Below are 19865 nucleotides of genomic sequence, written 5' to 3'. Positions count from 1 at the left end.
ATATGTTAGTTATTGTTTCAATATGTTGGTAGCAATAAGGCACCTCTGGGTTTTGTGGTATATGGCCAATACACCATGGCTAAGGGTTGTGTCCAGGCCTTCCGCTTTGTACTGTGCCTAAGAGCAATCCTTAGCAGTGGTTCTGTATATTGGCCATACACCACACCCTTTGGACCTTATTGCTTAAGGATAAACAGATATCACCATATGCCTTGCTCACATCGATATCCAATGATATCGATATCATACTGAATTATCGATATTGGTGCCCACCACTATTATAAAGTGTTACCAACTTTTTGTAATATTGTAGTAAAGTAGCCTACCTGCACACTCAATTGCTCAAATAGTTGTGTGTGTGTGGGGGGGGGGGGGGAATCATAGATCTTGATGACAAATATCTTGACGACTTCAGCGAATAGCATTCTAATTCTGGAAGTTGTGAAATGGTGAATCTGTTAATAGTAATAAATCAACTGTTTTACTTAATTTAGAGACCCTAGCAGAACCAGCAAGATGAGAAGTCAAACGGTACAAGAAACCTTTCCTCCATTGTCTGTTATGGTCGAAAGATACCAGTCCAGTATCTTGATTTTATGACTTGATTTTCACAATTGTTTCAGTGCTATTGGTTATTCTGGTAACATTTCTGCACAGTTAATATGGGTTTACAGTATTATGAGCTTTCTGGATGTGTGTGTGTATGTGGATGTGTGTGTGTATGTGGATGTGTGTGTGTATGTGTGTATGTATGTGGATGTGTGTATGTATGTGGATGTGTGTGTGTATGTGGATGTGTGTGTGTATGTGGATGTGTGTATGTATGTGGATGTGTGTATGTATGTGGATGTGTGTGTGTATGTGGATGTGTGTATGTATGTGGATGTGTGTATGTATGTGGATGTGTGTATGTATGTATGTGGATGTGTGTATGTATGTGGATGTGTGTATGTATGTGGATGTGTGTGTGTATGTGGATGTGTGTGTGTATGTGGATGTGTGTATGTATGTGGATGTGTGTATGTATGTGGATGTGTGTGTGTATGTGGATGTGTGTATGTATGTGGATGTGTGTATGTATGTGGATGTGTGTATGTATGTATGTGGATGTGTGTATGTATGTGGATGTGTGTATGTATGTATGTGGATGTGTGTATGTATGTGGATGTGTGTATGTTACAAGATGTATCCAAACAAGGGATTGGCGCTCATCAAAAAATGTGTGTTATGATTGTTCAGAACATGCATATGTTACGTAAAAAAAGGTGTGAGACCAGGTTGTTTCCTTGTGCTTGCTTCCTTGTGTGACTCATAAGTGCTCATCAAAACCTCTCTTTGTTATGATTGTTAAAATTTGTACACTACCTGTCAAAAGTTTTTCAACACCTACTCATTCAAAGGTTTTTCTTTGTTTGTACTATTTTCTACGTTGTAGAGTAATAGTGAAGACATCAAAACTATGAAATAACACATATGGAATCCTGTAGTAACCAAAAGGCGTTATATTTGACCTGCTCTTGACATAATATGGACTTGGTCTTTTACTAAAAAGGGCTATCGTCTGTATAACCACCCACCCACCCCCCACCCACACACACACACACCTTGTCACAACACAACTGATTTGCTCAAACACATTAAGAAGGAAAGAAATTGAAACCTGTTAATTGAAACGCATTCCAGGTGACCATCTCATGAAGCTGGTTGAGAGAATGCCAAGAGTGTGGAAAGCTGTCATCAAGGCAAATACAACTTTGAAGAATCTTAAATATAAAATACATTTTGATTTGTTTAACACTTTTTTTGGTTCTACATGATTCCATGTGTGTTATTTCATAGTTTTGATGTCTTCACTATTATTCTACAATGTAGAAAATAGTAAAAAATAAAGAAAAACCCTTGAATGGGTAGGTGTTCAAAAACTTTTGACTGATAGTAGGATCTTAATGCGTTCTCTACAGCAGGAAGATAATCCTGCAGCAACAGGAAATGTGAATTATTATGGGGATTATACTAAATTGACATTTGTATAGGGGTTGATACAGTTTTCGTTAGGGCAAATAAATTCTGATATTTCAGTGGAAATTGCAAACTACGGAAGCCTTTTTAAAACTCAAATGCACTACAAGTATGCATTTCCTGCTGTGCAGGAGCAGGACAATTCTCAGCAACAAAAGAGTGATCAAGTTAAGATCCTACATCTGTGCGTTAATGTGTGTGTGTTTGGAAGTGTGTTCTCATCTCTACCCTCACACCCCTCAGGGGTCCATCAGTCGCAGGAGATTACAGGACTGTTTCTTCAGCACCCTGAGACTACGGTCGCCATAACAGGTTATACAAACAACACTGGCAGTTGACTAATACTAGCTACATCCTAGCATGCAAATACCAATTTATCTTACTACTTTGAATTCACGTAGGGTATTGTTAAACTGAGTAGTTATTTGCTGTATATGAATACTACAGTAGGCCTAATTCTGTCATGTACTTTACCAACCCGTTGACCTGAAGTTTACACAATTCAGCTGTACTGTAGGAACTTTGGTATAGGAACACATACAAATAGAAAATGGTCAAATTCTATTCCTTTACTGGCTTTCTGAGTGTTGATTGTGAATGGCAGGTACGGACATTGTGTTTACTGCCAAAGTGGACTCTACTACACTATCAAGGAAACCAACCATTAAATGGCTGAAGGGGAAGTGGCTGGACCTGGGCAGCAAAGCAGGAAAACACATGCAGTTCAAAGAGACTTTTGACAGAGCCACAAAGGTACGTCTATGGAAGTGGGTGGGGTTGGCTGGATGAGTGGAGGACAGAAGTGAGGGATTGTTCTATGCATCACCAATCCCCCCCCCTCTCTCTCTCTCACTCACTCTCACTCTCACACACACACTCACACACACACACACACACACACACACACACACACACACACACACACACACACACACACACACACACACACACACACACACACACACACACACACACACACACACACACACACACACACACACACACACACACACACACACACACACACACACACTTAAATGTTCTACTCCACTTAGATCTACACCTGGGACATGAAGATAATCAAGGTGGTCCCTGGTGACGCTGGGGCCTACAGGTGTGAGGTCACCTCCAAAGACAAGTGCGACAGCAGCGCTTTTGACATCTCCGTGGAGGGTGAGTGGGACATTTTAGGAACACTGACCACTGCCCCCTTAAGGCAGTGGTTCTCAAACCTCTCCTCGGGGACCCCCAATATATTTTGTATCCCTGAACTACCATCATATCTGATTCATCTATAAAGGCTTGATGATGAGTTGAGTCATTAAGTGTGCTACCTTTGAAATGGATGAAATACATGGAACAACTGGGGGTTTTCAGGAAGAGGTTTGAGAACCACTGCCTCAAGGGGCAATCAAAGGTTGCAATGCACAATCAAAGGTGCTTAACATAAGATAGGGGTTATTACAAGTGTGGCAGGTAGCCTAGCCGTTAATAGCGTTGGGCAAGTAACCGAAAGGTTGCTGCTTCGAAACGCCAAACCGAATAGGTGAAAAATCTGTCGTTGAGCGCGGCATTTAACCCTAATTGCTCCTGTAAGTCGCTCTGAATAAGGGCGTCTGCTGAATGACTCAAATGTAAATGTGTAATCAGTTTAGGTGCACGCAACTGTAACCCATATGTGTTCTTTATGCAATCCCTCTTATTCCAGCTGTGCATACTGAGGAGGAACATGATATTATGGCCGCATTCAAAAGAACGTAAGCATTTGTATTCATGTCGGAGCTCATTAGTATTTCTTTGTGTGTGCGTGCACACCTGTGTACGTGTATGATTGAGCGCTATCCGTAATGTGTTTGCTTAATCTAGAATGACAGTATATATTTTGTGCACTGTCTTTCTCTAATTAGGGATGCTGGAGAGGATGAAGGCAGTTTGGATTTCAGTGCTTTGCTGAAAGCTACCAAGAAGTGAGCACTGTTTACATTGTGTGCCATATGTAGGGATCACATAGAGTACAAGGGATCAGGGATCACCGACCACATTCCAGCGACCAGGGCTCACCGACCACATTCCAGCGACCAGGGATCACCGACCACATTCCAGGGATCAAAAATGCATACATGATTACATTACTATTGTTTTTAGCTGTGTCATTTTTTAATGCTACATCCATTTGCAGTGTACAGTACAGTCCTTCATGTAGCCTATCCTTTAGATTACGAGTACAAAGTTGATTGGATAGTATGATAGAACGTGCTGGAACGAGTCATTCACTTGAAACTGAGAGTCGACTGACCATTGATTTGCTAGATTTTTGTATCGTTGACTAGGTAGCCCCTCCCTTTGTCCTCTCTCTTCATCTCGGGGCCCTCTTTCCTCCTTCCCTGCCTCATCCTTCCGTCTTTCACCCACAGGAAGAAGAAGCCAGTCGTAGACGAGGAGAAGGCAGACGTGTGGGACATCCTGAAGAACGCTCAACCCAGCGAGTATGAGAAGATTGCTTTTGAGTACGGCATTACAGACCTGAGGGGTCTGCTCAAGCGTCTGAAGAAGATGAAGACGGTTGAACCCAAGCACAGCGACGGTAAGATGGAGAGGGGAAATATTATTATATTTGTCTTCACTTTCTTATGATTACCAAAAACAAAAAGCTTCTCCGAGTTATTAAACAAACGGTAGTACCTTGCCAATCTTACAACAACTGTACCCAATGTCATGCTCTCTGTTTCGCCCTGCAGCTTTCCTAAAGAGAATGGAGTCTGCCTACTCTGTGGATAAGGGCAAGAAAATCGTACTGCAGGTGGAAGTGGTTGACCCAAATGCCCAGGTCAAATGGTTGAAGAACGGCCAGGAGATCAAACCATCAGCCAAGTAAACACACAAATACAGACACACCCACCATCAAACACACACACATCCTAGAAGAGGCTACTGGGAGGCTGAGGCTCGTTGAGGGCCATTATGGTTAGAACATATCAGGACTGAGGGCCGAACCCCAACTTGAGAAATGACGGCGTAGCTGGAACCTTTGACTGATGTCAATAAGCGAATCACGTGCATCTCCTTGTTACGATATGGCCATAACTTACTGACGTAATACTAGCAAAGGGAAGCGAAAGAAGTGCAGAGGCTATTCATGGAGATGGCCACTAACGGAGATTTACAAAATAGATTTTTTTTTAAAGTCCACTTACGTACGTGAGGAAGCTATAGGCTATGTGACTGTGTCCTAGTAACGAGTTAACGTGACTTAACGCAAAACACAAAAAGCAAACTCACCAGGTTGTTTGTTTACTTTCCTCTTGGCATATTCAGTCAACAAGATATTTGTTTTGAAAAGACGTTTTGTACGCCTTCCATTGAACAATCTCCATCAAAAGGCAATGTAGGCCTATCTATTTTTGTCTTCTCTCTGGAATGCATTGGTAGAGCAGAGTCCTCTCTCTCTGTAGCAATGCCAGATATGTGATTAATTGCACAGTTGGCCCTATCTGATTTACCGCAAGCTAAGCTGGTGTTCTCCACGTCTCCTAGGCTTGACCGGCAGCGCTGGAAAATAGCTCTCTAAAATTATCTCTCCGCAACTCCATCATTCTAAATTGCGCTGCCATCAACACATTTTATTTCTAGGAAGCCATAATCAGCTTCTCGGTGGCCAGCAAATCACGTTGACAGGTCATATAATTCCCTGCGCATAAACTCCTCATGTTTAAAAAAAAAAAAAATTATCAGAAAAAGTTTGCTACAATTTTTGAAGCCCCCCATCTTGGCAGTGTAGAGATTATTTTTTGCATTTTTAAGCCACTAAATCCTGCAATTCTACACATTTCTCAATGGAGCTGAGAGAAAAATGCTGCAGTTTTAAAGTGAATTTCCTGAAATTCTATGCATTTTGCCATGGCTAATGCTGTGTTCTTTTGCTCAAACATATTAACAAAATCAATTCGGCTGAATTCATTTTTTTTTTTTACCTTTATTTTGGTGATTGTTAGTTCTGAAAGATTCTATTATAAAAAATACAAAATGGATTGGTCCATTATCTTTTCTACATACTTTGTATCTGATTAGTCGTTTAAGTTCACACTAAAAAACTGTATGGACTTAAGCAGCCCGAAAAAAACACTTGGGCTGCCTGCAAAATGTCTTCTATTCAGAAAAATCCTTGCTCATGTACAAAGTCAGGTCTGAATCATTATCATGGACAAGTCTTAATTTAATGGCCATAGTTGTTTACTTGTGGCCTCGTGACAGTTTGGTAGCCTTTACTGTACTTCACCTCTGATTACTTAGTACTCTTAGCTAACCCTTAACTTAACACTCTTCTATTCTTTCTTTTTTAAACTTTTATTTACTTTTTTGTCTATCCCCAGTATGAACTATGAGATTTACTGCAGCAACAACTTTAGAAGACTAAAATAACCCATGCGTTAGTTCTTCTAAACAAATGACAGGTCAATCACTTTCGGAAAACTGTAGATTGCCATTTTATTCAAGTTGACATGCTGCTCATACACGTCTTATAAACGGGCTTTCGGAGAATGTTAAACCGTTAGAACTGTTCATCCGTTTTGTCCGTGTGTCCGTTTGTCTATCTGTGCACCAGGTACATCATAGAATCAATTGGCAACATCAGGACGCTCACCATCAACAAGTGTAGCCTGGCTGACGACGCTGCGTACGAGTGTGTGATTGGGGAAGAGAAGTCCTTCACAGAGGTGTTTGTCAAAGGTACGCCTTCTTCTCACTCGTCTACACTCTTAGAGAGAAAAAACGACTATCGAGAACCTAAAAGGGTTCTTCGACTGTCCCCGTAGGAGAACCCTTTGAAGAGCACTTTTTGGTTCCAGGTTGAATTACTTTTGGTTCCATGTAAAAACCCTTCCCACAGAGGGTTGGACATGGAACCCAAAATGGTTCTATCTGAAACCATAAAGGGTTCTACCTGAAACCAAAAAGGGTTCTTCAAAGGGTTCTCCTATGGGGGCCGCTCGAAGAACCCTTTTGGAACCCCTTTTTTTCTAAGAGTGTGGAGTTGTGATTTGCTGATGCCATGTAGCATAAAGTGTACCTTTATTGTAATGTTACCCATGTGTCCTTTATTTAACCAGATGACTCCCATTTACATAGTAATCTTTTTTTTTTTTGCAATTCAACCTTGACCATCAGAAACATCCAAGTATCCATATAACGACAATAATCATCAAACAAAAAAAAAAGATTTGGAATCATGTAAAAAAATATATATATATTACAAAAAATATTTCACACATTCACACATTTTTCGAAAACGACTTTGTACCCCCTGAGGGCCACCGTGTAGCCAATGTACCAAGTAACAAACACAATGTTTTTTACACTGCACTTACAATAATGTCCCAGTGTTAAGGAACATGAAAATGGTGTCTTCTTGCTGTCGTCCTCTCCAGAGCCCCCGGTCACCATCACCAAGCTGCTGGATGACTACCACGTGGTGGTGGGAGAGAGGGTGGAGTTCGAGGTGGAGGTGTCTGTGGAGGGAGCACACGTTAACTGGTCAGTAAAAACTTCCAGTAATGCTTTATTTGACAGTCCCCTTTAATCCGGTATCTTTATGGTATTTTACATGGCGTTAACTAAGAAACGGTGTAGTAAAAAATGGATGCTTTATAGTACTGACCTCAAAGTTTAAAAAAGAAGGAAAGTTGTTATGCAGATGAATGAGGACCCAAAAGCGACTTGGCGAAAACAGAGTCTTTATTCCAGTAAAGGATATAAGCAATACTCCTGGACAATCAGAGCAGAAAACAAAACATAAAAAACTTAATTCCACTCATAGTGACGAGGACAGACTGGAGACTCGACCATTAACTGTAGGTTGCCTCGGGAAGGCACCGACCGTAGCAGACTCAGACACCTGCTCACACGCAGCATCTGAGGGAAACAAGACACGACAGGGCGAGACAAAGACACAGCACGGCGAACATCATACAAGGATCCGACAGGACAGAAACGGAAAACAAGGGGAGAAATAGGGACTCTAATCAGAGGACAAGATAGGGAACAGGTGTGAAAAGACTAAATGAGTGAGTAGGAGAATGAGGAACAGCTGGGAGCAGGAACGGAACGATAGAGAGAGGAGAGAGAGGGAGGGGGAGAGAGAGGGATAGAAAAAGGGAACGAACCTAATAAGACCAGCAGGGGGAAACGAACAGAAGGGAAAGCATAATGACAAGACAATATAAGACAAAACATGACAAAAGTAAAGTTCAGCTTGGAAGGCCTGAACCATTTTTATGTTCCCGGTGTCTGCACAATTCACTCAGGTGTTTCCGTGTCACCTACTCTCACTCCTCAGGATGTTTGAGGACCAAGAACTCTCCAGGGACTCCCATAAGTACCGCTTTAAGAAGGACGGATTGAAGCACATGCTCATCATCCAAGAGGCTTCGCTGGATGACATTGGGATGTACTGGTGCTTCACCAACGGCGGGCGAACCAAAGGAGAGCTGGAAGTTGAAGGTACCATTCTTTGTTCTAGGGAAAAGATGAGACATATTTTCCAGTCGTCGCGGTGATTCAAATTCAGTTCTATATCTGCGGTGGATTTTTGCTGTAGTGCTGTGGACAAACACTTGTAGGTATGCTAGTTTGGGTATCCACTCACTTCTCCCTCTCCCTCTCTCCCTGTCTCTCTCTCTCCGCATTCTCTTTCGTTCCTCTCGCTTTCCTCTCTATCCCTGTCTCTCTCACTCTTTCCTCTCCCTATTGCCCCCCCGCCCCTCCAGAGAAAGAACTGGAGGTGTTGCAGAACATCGCTGACCTGACGGTGAAGGCCGAGGAACAGGCCATGTTCAAGTGTGAGGTGTCTGATGAGAAGGTGACAGGGAAATGGCTCAAAGATGGCGTGGAGGTGGTGCCCAGCAGTCACATCAAGCTGACCCACATCGGAAGGTACGGGCCCATGTTACGTGTCAAGTGACTTTAGATTGTAATTATGTTTTTGTATCAACTTCTGATTATGTTTTGCCGACAGAATATGTTATGGTCATATGTAACCACGTGGACTGTCTGTCTTTTATTTTCAGCATGTATTGTATTCTAGAATGACGAGGAGCTGTGACTGTGTAATTCTCTATTGAACTAGAATGTGGCACAATTCATGAGCAGCTTCCTCATCCTCAATGTGTTTTAGAATTCATCGGCTTACCATAGACGACGTCAAGCCCGAGGACGCTGGAGACTATACGTTTATCCCAGACGGATATGCCCTCTCACTGTCCGCCAAACTCAACTTCCTGGGTAAGAGCAAGAGAGAGAAAAGATGAGAAAAATATCTATATATATTTTTTTTAAATGTCAAATTCACCAACTTTGGAGAAATGTACATCATGCCTATACATACTGTTTAAATGGAAATAAAGTCCCTTAACATCAGTTCTAGTCACATATGAATAAATCCATTTTGTCTTCCTTTCAACAGAAATTAAGATCGACTATGTCCCCCGCCAAGGTAGGTTTTCTAAATTACTGCTATAAACATAATGCCATAAATATTGATTCACATCAATATATGCAATATATCAATGTACAGTGCATTCGGAAGGTATTCAGACCCCTTGACTTTTTAAATTTTTTGTTAGGTTACAGCCTTATTCTAAAATTGATTAAATCTTTTTTTTTAATTCTTCATCAATCTACACAAAATACCCCATAATGACAAAGCAAAAACATGCTTTTTTAAATGTTTGCAAATGTATTGAAAATACAAAACTGAAATATGATATTTACATAAGTATTCAGACCCTTTACTCAGGACTTTGTTGAAGCACCTTTGTCAGAGATTACAGCCTCGAGTCTTCTTGGGTACGACACTACACGCTTGGAACACCTGTATTTGGGGAGTTCCTCCCATTCTTCTTTGCAGATCCTCTCAAGCTCTGTCAGGTTGGATGGGTAGCGTCGCTTCACAGCTATTGTTTAGGTCTCTCCAAAGATGTTCGATCAGGTTCAAGTCCGGGCTCTGGCTGGACCACTCAAGGAAATTCAGAGACTTGCCCGAAGCCACTCCGTTGTCTTGGCTGTCTGCTTAGAGTCGTTGTCCTGTTGGAAGGTGAACCTTCGCCCCAGTCTGAGGTCCTGAGCGCTCTGGAGCAGGTTTTCATCAAGGATCGCTCTGTACTTTGCTCTATTCATCTTTCCCTCGATCCTGACTAGTCTCCCAGTCCCTGCTGCTGAAAAACATCCCCACAGCATGATGCTGCCACCACCAGGCTTCAGCGTAGGGATGGTGCCAGGTTTACTCCAGACGTGACGCTTGGCATTCAATCCAATTAGTTCAATCTTGGTTTTATCAGACCATATAATCTTGTTTCTCATGGTCTGACTCTTTAGGTGCCTTTTGGCAAATTCCAATCAGGCTGTCATGTGTCTTTTACTGAGGAATGGCTTCCATCCAGCCACTCAACCATAAAGGCCTAATTAGTAGAGTGCTGCAGACATGGTTGCCCTTCTGGAAGGTTCTCCCATCTCCACGGAGGAACTCTGGAGCTCTGTCGTGTTCTTGGCCACTTGCCAAGCCCTCGACTGCTCAGTTTGGTCAAGCGGCCAGTTCTACGACGTGTCTTGGTGGTTCCAAACTTCTCCCATTAATAAATGATGGAGACCACTGTGTTCTTGGGGACCTTCAATGTTGCAGAAATGTTTTGGCGCCCTTCCCCAGATCTGTTCTTTGACACAATCCTGTCTCGAAATGTGGTAAAAGTCAAGGGGTCTGAATACTTTCCGAATGCACTGTGTATATGTATGTACGTATGTACGTATGTGTGTGTGTGTGTACATTCATTATCAATATACTGTAGATATAATAATCTAACATGTACATTTACATTCACACCATTATTTGCCTTCTGTATAAAGACCCACCCAAGATCCATCTAGACACCACCGGCAACATGGTTTCCCAGAACACCATCATTGTGGTGGCTGGCAACAAGCTGCGCCTGGACGTGGAGATCTCTGGAGAGCCTCCTCCCACTGTCGTCTGGGCAAAGGGAGACACGGTAGGCACTTCCTAAAGTAATTCATATAAATATGTGTGGAAGTCAGTTGCTAATTCTTTAACTCAAATTTTGTCTTGAGTGTTTCCGGTATGGTTCACATGTCTATACAGTTATGATATAGATTTAATCAACTTACATGTTCATGAAACCAAACACACCTTATTTTCAGGCTAACATACTTTTGCTCGTGGGCGTGTTTTGATTTCTCGTCTCTTAGGCAATCACAGCTGTGGAGGGGCGTGTGAGGACGGAGAACCGGAAGGACCTGAGCTGCTTCATCATAGAGGGGGCAGAGAGAGAGGATGAGGGCAACTACACCATCATTGTCACCAACCCTGCCGGAGAGGACAAGGCTCATCTGTTGGTCAAGATTGTTGATGTGCCTGACTGCCCTGAGAATGTAAAGTGTACCTCGGTGGGAGAAGACTGTGCCACCATGGTCTGGGAGCCACCCAAGTTCGACGGAGGCGCACCAGTCACAGGTTTATAAATTCTGAAATACTTTCATGTTAAAAACATGAGTAAACCCTTTTAGTAACAGAACAATGTAGTAGGTGGATGGATGGATGGATGGATGGATGGATGGATGGATGGATGGGTCACTCATTCTCTTCCTCTTTCTCTCGTTCAGGCTATCTCATGGAGAGGAAGAAGAAGGGCTCCACCAGGTGGACGAAGCTCAACTTTGACGTGTACGAGGGGGTGACATACGAAGCCAAGAGGATGATTGAGGGCGTGCTCTACGAGATGAGAGTGTACGCCGTCAACGGCATTGGCATGTCCCAGCCCAGCCTCAATTCCAAACCCTTCATGCCCATCGGTGGGTGGAGTCTCAAACGGATCTCATAATTCTGGATTGCTCTGTATTGTCAACCTTCACTTTCAGTAGTTTTGTCTCCCTCACTGCCTCTGTCTGTTGTGTCTTCTTTCTTTTTCACCCTATTTTTTCCCCTCTGTCTTTCTCTCTCTCTCTCTCTCTCTCTCTCTCTCTCTCTCTCTCTCTCTCTCTCTCTCTCTCTCTCTCTCTCTCTCTCTCTCTCTCTCTCTCTCTCTCTCTCTCTTTCTGTCCCTGTATCTGTCTCGTACCTCCCTCCGCGTCTTTTGTCTCCTTCTCTTCCCACCACAGCTGCAACCAGTGAGCCTCTGGGCCTCAAGGTGCATGATGTCACAGACACCACATGCACCCTGAAGTGGCTGGCCCCTGAGAAGATCGGTGCCGGAGGCCTGGACGGATACGTTATTGAATACTGCAAGGAGGGAGGTGAGGGTGTGAGACAAAATAAGACCGTTATCCCTTTTAAATGGGAATTTAATTAGGCCTAGCTGTGTCTAAACACAGATTTGTGTCAGTTCAACAATGGCATGAAATGAATGTTGTCCAAAAACAGTCATTTGTTGTGTATTACAAGTTGTGGTAACATAGCTACCCAAACGGTCAGTTTCCTACGCCCTGTGTCAAACGCCATAGTCTATCATTGTCAAACGTTGTATATCTTTGTCAAATCAAATTTATCACTGTCAAACCTCATTCATCACTGTCAAACCCCGTTCATAACTGTCGTACCTAGTTCAAGGTCAAACCTCATTTATCACACTGTCAAAACCTATTTATCTCAGCCATACTGTACCTCATTTATCACTGCCAAACCTCATTTATCATGGGCAAACCTTTACGTATAACACAGTCACAACTCATTTATCGCTTCCTCCTCAGTCTGTTTCCCTTTCTTTTGGTCCTAGACACGGAGTGGGTGGTAGCGAACACTGAGCTGGTGGAGAGACAGACTTACACGGTCCGCAATCTCCCCACTGCGGAGAAGATCAATTTCAGAGTGGTGGCCGTGAACATTGCTGGACGAAGCCCCCCTACTGGCCTGGCCCAGCCCGTCACTATCCGCGAGATCGTGGGTGAGTTCTCTGTCGCCCGTAGGAATAGGACTGTGTGTCCTGCTGAACAGGGCCCTGTTGTATTGTATTGGGTTTATTTCAACTTCAATCTGGAGTGGATGACGTAAACCACAACCCCCATCTCTCTCTCTCGCTCCCCATCTCTCTCTCTCTCTCTCTCCCCATCTCTCTCTCTCTCTCTCCCCATCTCTCTCTCTTCCCATCTCTCTCTCTCCCCATCTCTCTCTCTCGCTCCCCATCTCTCTCTCTCCCATCTCTCTCTCTCATCTCTCTCTCTCTCCATCTCTCTCTCTCCCCATCTCTCTCTCTCTTCCCACCTCTCTCTCTCCCCATCTCTCTCTCTCCCCATCTCTCTCTCTCCCCATCTCTCTCTCTCTCCCCATCTCTCTCTCTCTCCCCATCTCTCTCGCTCCCCATCTCTCTCTCTCCCCCATCTCTCTCTCTCTCCCCATCTCTCTCTCTTCCCATCTCTCTCCCCCATCTCTCTCTCCCCATCTCTCTCTCTCCCCCATCTCTCTCTCGCTCCCCATCTCTCTCTCTCTCCCCTCCCTCTCTCTCTCTCTCTCCCCCATCTCTCTCTCTCTCTCTCTCTCTCTCTCTCTCTCTCTCTCCCTCTCTCTCTCTCTCTCCCTCTCTCTCTCTCTCTCTCTCTCTCTCTCTCTCTCTCCCTATCTCTCTCCTCCCCATCTCTCTCTATCCCCATCTCTCTCTCTCGCTCCCCATCTCTCTCTCTCTCCTTATCTCTCTCTCTCCCCATTTCTCTCTCTCCCCATCTCTCTCTCTCGCCCCCATCTCTCTCTCTCTCCCCCCATCATCTCTCTCTCTCTGTCTCTCCCCATCTCTCTCTCTCTCTCCCCATCTCTCTCTCTCCCCATCTCTCTCTCGCTCCCCATCTCTCTCTCTCTCTCTCTCCCTATCTCTCTCTCTCCCCATCTCTCTCTATCCCCATCTCTCTCTCTCGCTCCCCATCTCTCTCTCTCTCCCTATCTCTCTCTCTCCCCATCTCTCTCTCTCCCCATCTCTCTCTCTCGCTCCCCATCTCTCTCTCTCTCTCCCCATCTCTCTCTCTCTGTCTCTCCCCATCTCTCTCTCTCTCTCCCCATCTCTCTCTCTCCCCATCTCTCTCTCTCGCTCCCCATCTCTCTCTCTCTCTCTCCCCTCTCTCTCTCTCTCCCCATCTCTCTCTATCCCCATCTCTCTCTCTCGCTCCCCATCTCTCTCTCTCTCCCTATCTCTCTCTCTCCCCCATCTCTCTCTCTCCCCATCTCTCTCTCTCCCCCCATCTCTCTCTCCCCCCCATCTCTCTCTCTCTCTCTCCCCATCTCTCTCTCTCTCCCCATCTCTCTCTCTCCCCATCTCTCTCTCCCCCATCTCTCTCTCGCTCCCCCCATCTCTCTCTCCCCGTCTCTCTCTCTCCCCATCTCTCTCTCTCCCCATCTCTCTCTCTCCCCATCTCTCTCTCTCCCCATCTCTCTCTCTCCCCATCTCTCTCTCTCTCCCAATCTCTCTGCCTCTCTCTCTCTCTCTCTCTCTCTCTCTCTCTCTCTCTCTCTCCATTAGAACTGCCCAAGATCCGCCTCCCTCGCTACTTGAGACAGAAGTACCTTAGAAGAGTGGGCGACAAAATCAACCTGACCATCCCCTTCCAGGTCAGTTGTTCAAAGTTACCCATTAAACCAAGGTTCGTATATATTTTTCTATTTTCACCGATTTTATTTGAACTAAAGTCGCATTTTCTGCTTGTTTATTGAACCTTTATTTAACTTGGCAAGTCAGTTAAGAACAAAGACGGTCTACGTATGACGTATGATCCACAGCTATCTTGAATGCTGTGACTTCTACAGAATCACTCTATTTGGGACGAGCTTGAACAGCTTATCAGGTGCCCATTATCTAGTGAAGTTGGTTTACCAGGTACCACTGCAGTTAGTCATTGACAGCGATTGTTTTGTCCTTCATTTGTTCCTATTCTGAGCAAAGTATTACCTCGTGTCTAATAGGGTAAGCCACGTCCCAAAGTGCAATGGTACAAGGATGGGGAGGAGTTTGACAGTCGAGTTGCCAGTGTACGCAACTCCGAAGTGGACTCTATCCTGTTCATCCGCTCGGCTGAGAGATCCCACTCTGGGAAGTACGAGTTGGTCCTGCAGATTGAGAACATGGAGGCCAGGGCTATTCTGGAAATCAGGATCGTAGGTAAGAGATGAAAGACAATTGTAGACATAAGTGTTCTCCCTTCTTCCATCCGTTTAATGGCTAATGAACACAACCCAGGAACATAAGTGAAGTGGCTAAGTCATTTAGCATCGCTACTGCCTTCCCGAGAACTGACGTAGCTACTGTTGTCCCCCAGCACCAGAAATGGCTTGGCTTTTTGCATTGTTGTGTCGCGGGGGTCGAATCTACGAAGTCGACAGTATACTGGCTCTAGGCCGCTGTAATGTCTTACTGTGGTAAATATCGTGCCATTTTTTCATCCTAAAAAAAAAAAAAAAAGACAATATATTTTTGTCCAATCAGAGACACCCGGGCCTCCCGAGGTAGTGAAGGTCACAGATGTTTGGGGCTTCAACGCTGCGCTGGAGTGGAAGCCACCAAAGGACAACGGCAACTGTGATATCACCGGTTACACAATACAGAAGGCGGACAAGAAGACAAATGTGAGAGAGGAGGGCATAGGGACAAAGGGATCAAATACTCCATCCCCCAGCATGCAAAGCAAAGCTATGGGCTACTGTATAGGATTGTGCATTTGTGGCATGGGGAATGGGAATAAAAAAGCAACTAGAACCAAATCAAATTATTTGGTAATGGACACCGTGGAATTCTTAAAGTAACTCGAAACACCAGATCACTACAACTGACCACTCTCCTCATTACCCTCGCTTTCTCTCCCCCACCCCTCCCCCCCCCTCCTCTCTCTCTCCCCCCCCCCCCTCTCTCTCCCCCCTCCTCTCTCTCTTCTCCCCCCCCCTCCCTCTCTCTCTCTCTCTCTCTCTCTCTCTATCTTTCTCTCTCTAGGAATGGTTCACTATCTACGAGCACAACAGGAGGACAAACTGCACAGCCTCAGACCTGATCATGGGAAATGAGTACATGTTCCGCGTCTACAGCGAGAACCTCGTTGGAAGGAGTGAGGATTTCTGCCTCAGCAAGGACACAGCCATCATACCTAAGATAGGTGGGTATGTCTGTGTGTATGCGCGCGCGCGTGCGTGTGTGTGCTGTGCATACTTACATACCTTATGTCAACAAGGCCTATAGTATCTTCAATGCCTACAGTATTTTAACAGAGACATCCATTACAGTATTAATTCATTACCACTCCGTATTAATTCACTGTATAATAACCTCCCTTTCCTTCAGGCTTGGAGTACAACCCACCTCCATTCAAGGAGAAGGATATGCAAAGCGCCCCCAAGTTCATACAGCCCCTGCTTGACAGGTCTGTGGTGGCAGGCTACAGTACCGCCATCAGCTGTGCTGTCAGGGGCTACCCCAAGGTATGTCTTCTGGGACAAGCAGTCCGAATACTCTAACTGTAGGTGCAGGGGAAGGGGAAATGGTTGCTTTGTTGAAGAACCTTTGGCAGCGATTACAGCCTCAAGTCTTCTTGGGTGTGACGCTACAAGCTTGGAACACCTGTATTTGGGGAGTTTCTCCCATTCCTCTCTGCTGATCCTCTCAAGCGCTGTCAGGTTGGATGGGGAGCGTCGCTACACAGTTATTTTCAGGCCTCTCCAGAGATGTTTGATCAGGTTCAAGTCCAGGCTCTGGCTGGGCCACTCTAGGACAGCCAGAGACCTGTCCTAAAGCCACTCCTGCATTGTCTTGGCTGTGTGCTTAGGGTCACTGTCCTGTTGGAAGGTGAACCTTCGCCCCAGTCTGAGGCCCTGAGTGCGCTGGAGCAGGTTTTCATCAAAGATCTCTCTGTTCATATTTCCCTCTCTGTTCATACTCTCCCTGCCGCTGAAAAACATCCCCACAGCATGATGCTGCCACCACCAGGTTTCAGCGTAGGTATGGTGCCAGGTTCCCTCCAGACGTGATGCTTGGCATTCAGGCCAAAAAGTTCAATCTTGGTTTCATCAGACCAGAGAAACTTGTTTCTCATGGTCTGAGAGTCCTTTAGGTGACTTTTGGCAAACTCCAAGAGGGCTTTCATGAGCCTTTTAATGAGGAGTGGCTTCCGTCTGGCCACTCTACCATAAAGGCCTGATTTGTGGAGTGCTGCAAAAATGGTTGTCATTCTGGAAGGTTCTCCCATCTCCACAGAGGAACTCTGGAGCTCTGTCAGAGTGACCATTGGGTTCTTGGTCAACTCCCTGACCAAGGCCCTTCTCCCCGATTGCTCAGTTTGGCCGGGCAGACAGCTCCAGGAAGTGTCTTGGTGGTTCCAAACTTCTTCCATTTAAGAATGATGGAGGCCACAGTGTTCTTAGGGACCTTCAATGCTGCAGATTTTGTTTTCATACCTTTCCCCAGATCTGTACCTCAAAACAATCCTGTCTCGGAGCTCTAAGATATTTCTGTTGTTGCAAAAAAATTCTGAAAACCTGTGTTCGCTTTGTCATTATGGGGTATGGCGTGTCGATTGAGGAGGAACACATTTTTTTCCAATCCATTTTCGAATAAGTCTGTAACGTAACAAAATGTGGAAAAGGGGAAGGGGTCTGAATACTTTCCGAATGCACTGTACATACCTACGCATTTCTAGACATTTACAAGCATTTCAAATGGCTTACTCATGACAGTTTTTATAAAGTGTTACCAAATTTTTGTTAAGTCCTTCCCCTTGATTTGTGTTACATTGAAGGCCATTAAGGTCGCATACTTGTCATGAAGCCACTGACACAAGTCTCTCTTTGGCTCCCACTTAGCCTAAGATCAGGTGGTTGAGGAATAAGATTCCCTTGGACGAGAACCCTCGGTTCCTGATGCAGAACAACCAGGGGGTTTTGACCCTGAACATCCGCAAGCCCAGTCAGTATGACGGGGGCAAGTTCACCTGCAAGGCTATCAACCCTCTGGGGGAGGACGTCGTGGAGTGCACCCTGCTCGTACGAGGTATGGATGGAGAGGGAAAGGGGGGAAGGGAGGTGGAGGGAGAGTGGGGGGGGTGGAGTACAGGAATGGGGAAACGGATTGAGGGAGAAAAGAAAGATGGCGATGTGAGGTAGAGAGAGAGAGAGGGGTTGTGAGGGGGGAGGGATTGGAGAGAGATAAGGCGTAGTGCAAGCTAAAGATAGGAAGTGTGGGGCGAGGGAGGGCGGAGGGAAGGAGAGGGATGGTGGGCGTAGGGTGGGAGAAAGGGATGAGAGAGAGGGAGTGCCATGTGGAGATATGAGGTATGGAGAGAGGTGCCGGGGGAAGGAGGGAAGGATAGAAAAAAAGGATGGATGAAAGGAGAGAGAGAAAGTGGAATGCAAGCTGGAGATACAAAGTATGGAGAGAGGGAGGGATTGAGAGGAGGGGTATGGAGGAAAGGATTGGGAGAGTGAAACAGGGAGAGGGGAAAGATATATTCAATATTTTTCCACAATCGTAGAATGATAGTCATTGTAATGGAAACAACACCATGGATTCAAAAATGCAACTTTTTTTATATGATTGATGGATTGATTAAATGTCTTCGTTTTTAATTGGGTTCTATGGTGTACATTACCTCAAGTATATTGACCATGCAGTATGAACAGCACCTGAATGTTCTGTCATTTTCTCATCTTCTCATAGCTCTCAAGGACAAGGAGGACGGAGATGAGAAATGAGCTGCAGAATGTTCACAAAACATTCACAATGTTTCAGTAGGTTTTGAAGCATGCGTTGAAATAAAAAATACTTGAAGTTTTGGCTGTCTTTATTTCCTCTTGAGCATATTTTGTATTTTCGTGGAACCAGAGTAGTACATAGAAAATACATAGAATCCGAATATTCAGCACGCTTGTTTCACTACAGTTGCACATTTGGGCAAGTCTCTAAAAGCTTTCCACACCTGGATAGTGCAACATTTGCCCATTATACTTTTCAAAATGCTTCAAACGCTATCAAATCGGGTTGTTGATCATTGCTAGACAACCATTTTCAGGTCTCGCCATAGATTTCCATGTAGATTGAAGTCAAAGCTGTAACTCGGCCACTCAGGAACATTAACTGTCTCCTTGACAAGCAACTCCACTGTAGATGTATCCTTGAGTTTTAGGTTATTGTTCTGCTGAAAGATGAATGAATCACCCAGTGTCTAGTGGAAAGCAGACTGAACCAGGTTTTCCACTAGGATTTTGCCTGTACTTACCTCCATTCTGTTTATTTTTTTATCCTGAAAAACTCCCCAGTCTTTAACGATTACAAGCATACCCATAACATGATGCAGCCACCACTGTGTTTGAAAATATGGAGAATTGTACTCAGTAATGTGTGGCATTGGATTTGCCCCAAACATAATACTTTGTATTCAGGACAAAAAGTTAATTGCTTTGCCTCATTTTTTGCAGTGTTAATTTAATGCCTTGTTGCAAACAGGAAGCATGTGTTGGAATACTTTACTTTACTATTCTGTAAAGGCTGCCTTCTTTTCACTCTGTCAATTAGGTTAGTATTGTAGAGTTACTACAATGTTGTTGATCCATCCTCAGTTTTCTCCTATCACAGCCATTAAACTCTGTAACTGTTTTAAAGTTTCCATTGGCCTGGTGGTGAAATTCTTGAGCACTTTCTTTCCTCTCTGGCAACTGAGTAAGGAAGGATGTCTGTATCTTTGTAGTGACTGGGAACACCACCCAAAGCATAATTAATAACTTCAACATACTCAAGGGGATATATCCCATGTCTGCTTTTTATTTCTTACCCATCTACCAATAGGTGCCCTTCTTTGCGAGGCATTGGAAAACCTCCCTGGTTGTT

At 44.6% G+C, this 19865-nt stretch overlaps 1 protein-coding gene across 8 annotated transcripts in view; it reads left to right on the top strand.

Moving 5' to 3' along the window:
- Positions 1-18813, top strand: part of LOC124048389 (myosin-binding protein C, fast-type-like) — a 50349-nt gene extending 31536 nt beyond the window's left edge. For all 8 annotated transcript variants that reach the window (XM_046369125.1, XM_046369121.1, XM_046369127.1 and 5 more), the window contains 25 exons: positions 2263-2331; positions 2624-2772; positions 3075-3192; positions 3728-3776; positions 3927-3986; positions 4434-4603; positions 4758-4890; positions 6623-6747; positions 7446-7551; positions 8354-8517; positions 8784-8949; positions 9191-9297; positions 9479-9508; positions 10915-11057; positions 11275-11539; positions 11689-11877; positions 12184-12318; positions 12798-12965; positions 14526-14614; positions 14966-15161; positions 15486-15625; positions 15987-16146; positions 16332-16468; positions 17846-18032; positions 18699-18813. In XM_046369125.1, coding sequence (XP_046225081.1) covers positions 2263-2331; positions 2624-2772; positions 3075-3192; positions 3728-3776; positions 3927-3986; positions 4434-4603; positions 4758-4890; positions 6623-6747; positions 7446-7551; positions 8354-8517; positions 8784-8949; positions 9191-9297; positions 9479-9508; positions 10915-11057; positions 11275-11539; positions 11689-11877; positions 12184-12318; positions 12798-12965; positions 14526-14614; positions 14966-15161; positions 15486-15625; positions 15987-16146; positions 16332-16468; positions 17846-18032; positions 18699-18733 — 3290 coding nt within the window. In that variant the 3' untranslated portion in view covers positions 18734-18813. The remainder of the gene's footprint in view (positions 1-2262; positions 2332-2623; positions 2773-3074; positions 3193-3727; positions 3777-3926; positions 3987-4433; positions 4604-4757; positions 4891-6622; positions 6748-7445; positions 7552-8353; positions 8518-8783; positions 8950-9190; positions 9298-9478; positions 9509-10914; positions 11058-11274; positions 11540-11688; positions 11878-12183; positions 12319-12797; positions 12966-14525; positions 14615-14965; positions 15162-15485; positions 15626-15986; positions 16147-16331; positions 16469-17845; positions 18033-18698) is intronic.
- The last annotated feature ends 1052 nt before the right edge of the window (positions 18814-19865 follow it).

Source organism: Oncorhynchus gorbuscha, linkage group LG11 (assembly GCF_021184085.1).
Source record: "Oncorhynchus gorbuscha isolate QuinsamMale2020 ecotype Even-year linkage group LG11, OgorEven_v1.0, whole genome shotgun sequence".
In the NCBI taxonomy this organism is placed as follows: Eukaryota; Metazoa; Chordata; class Actinopteri; order Salmoniformes; family Salmonidae; genus Oncorhynchus; species Oncorhynchus gorbuscha.
Note: the sequence above shows the minus strand (reverse complement) of the source record. Positions and strands in the feature narration are given on the sequence as shown.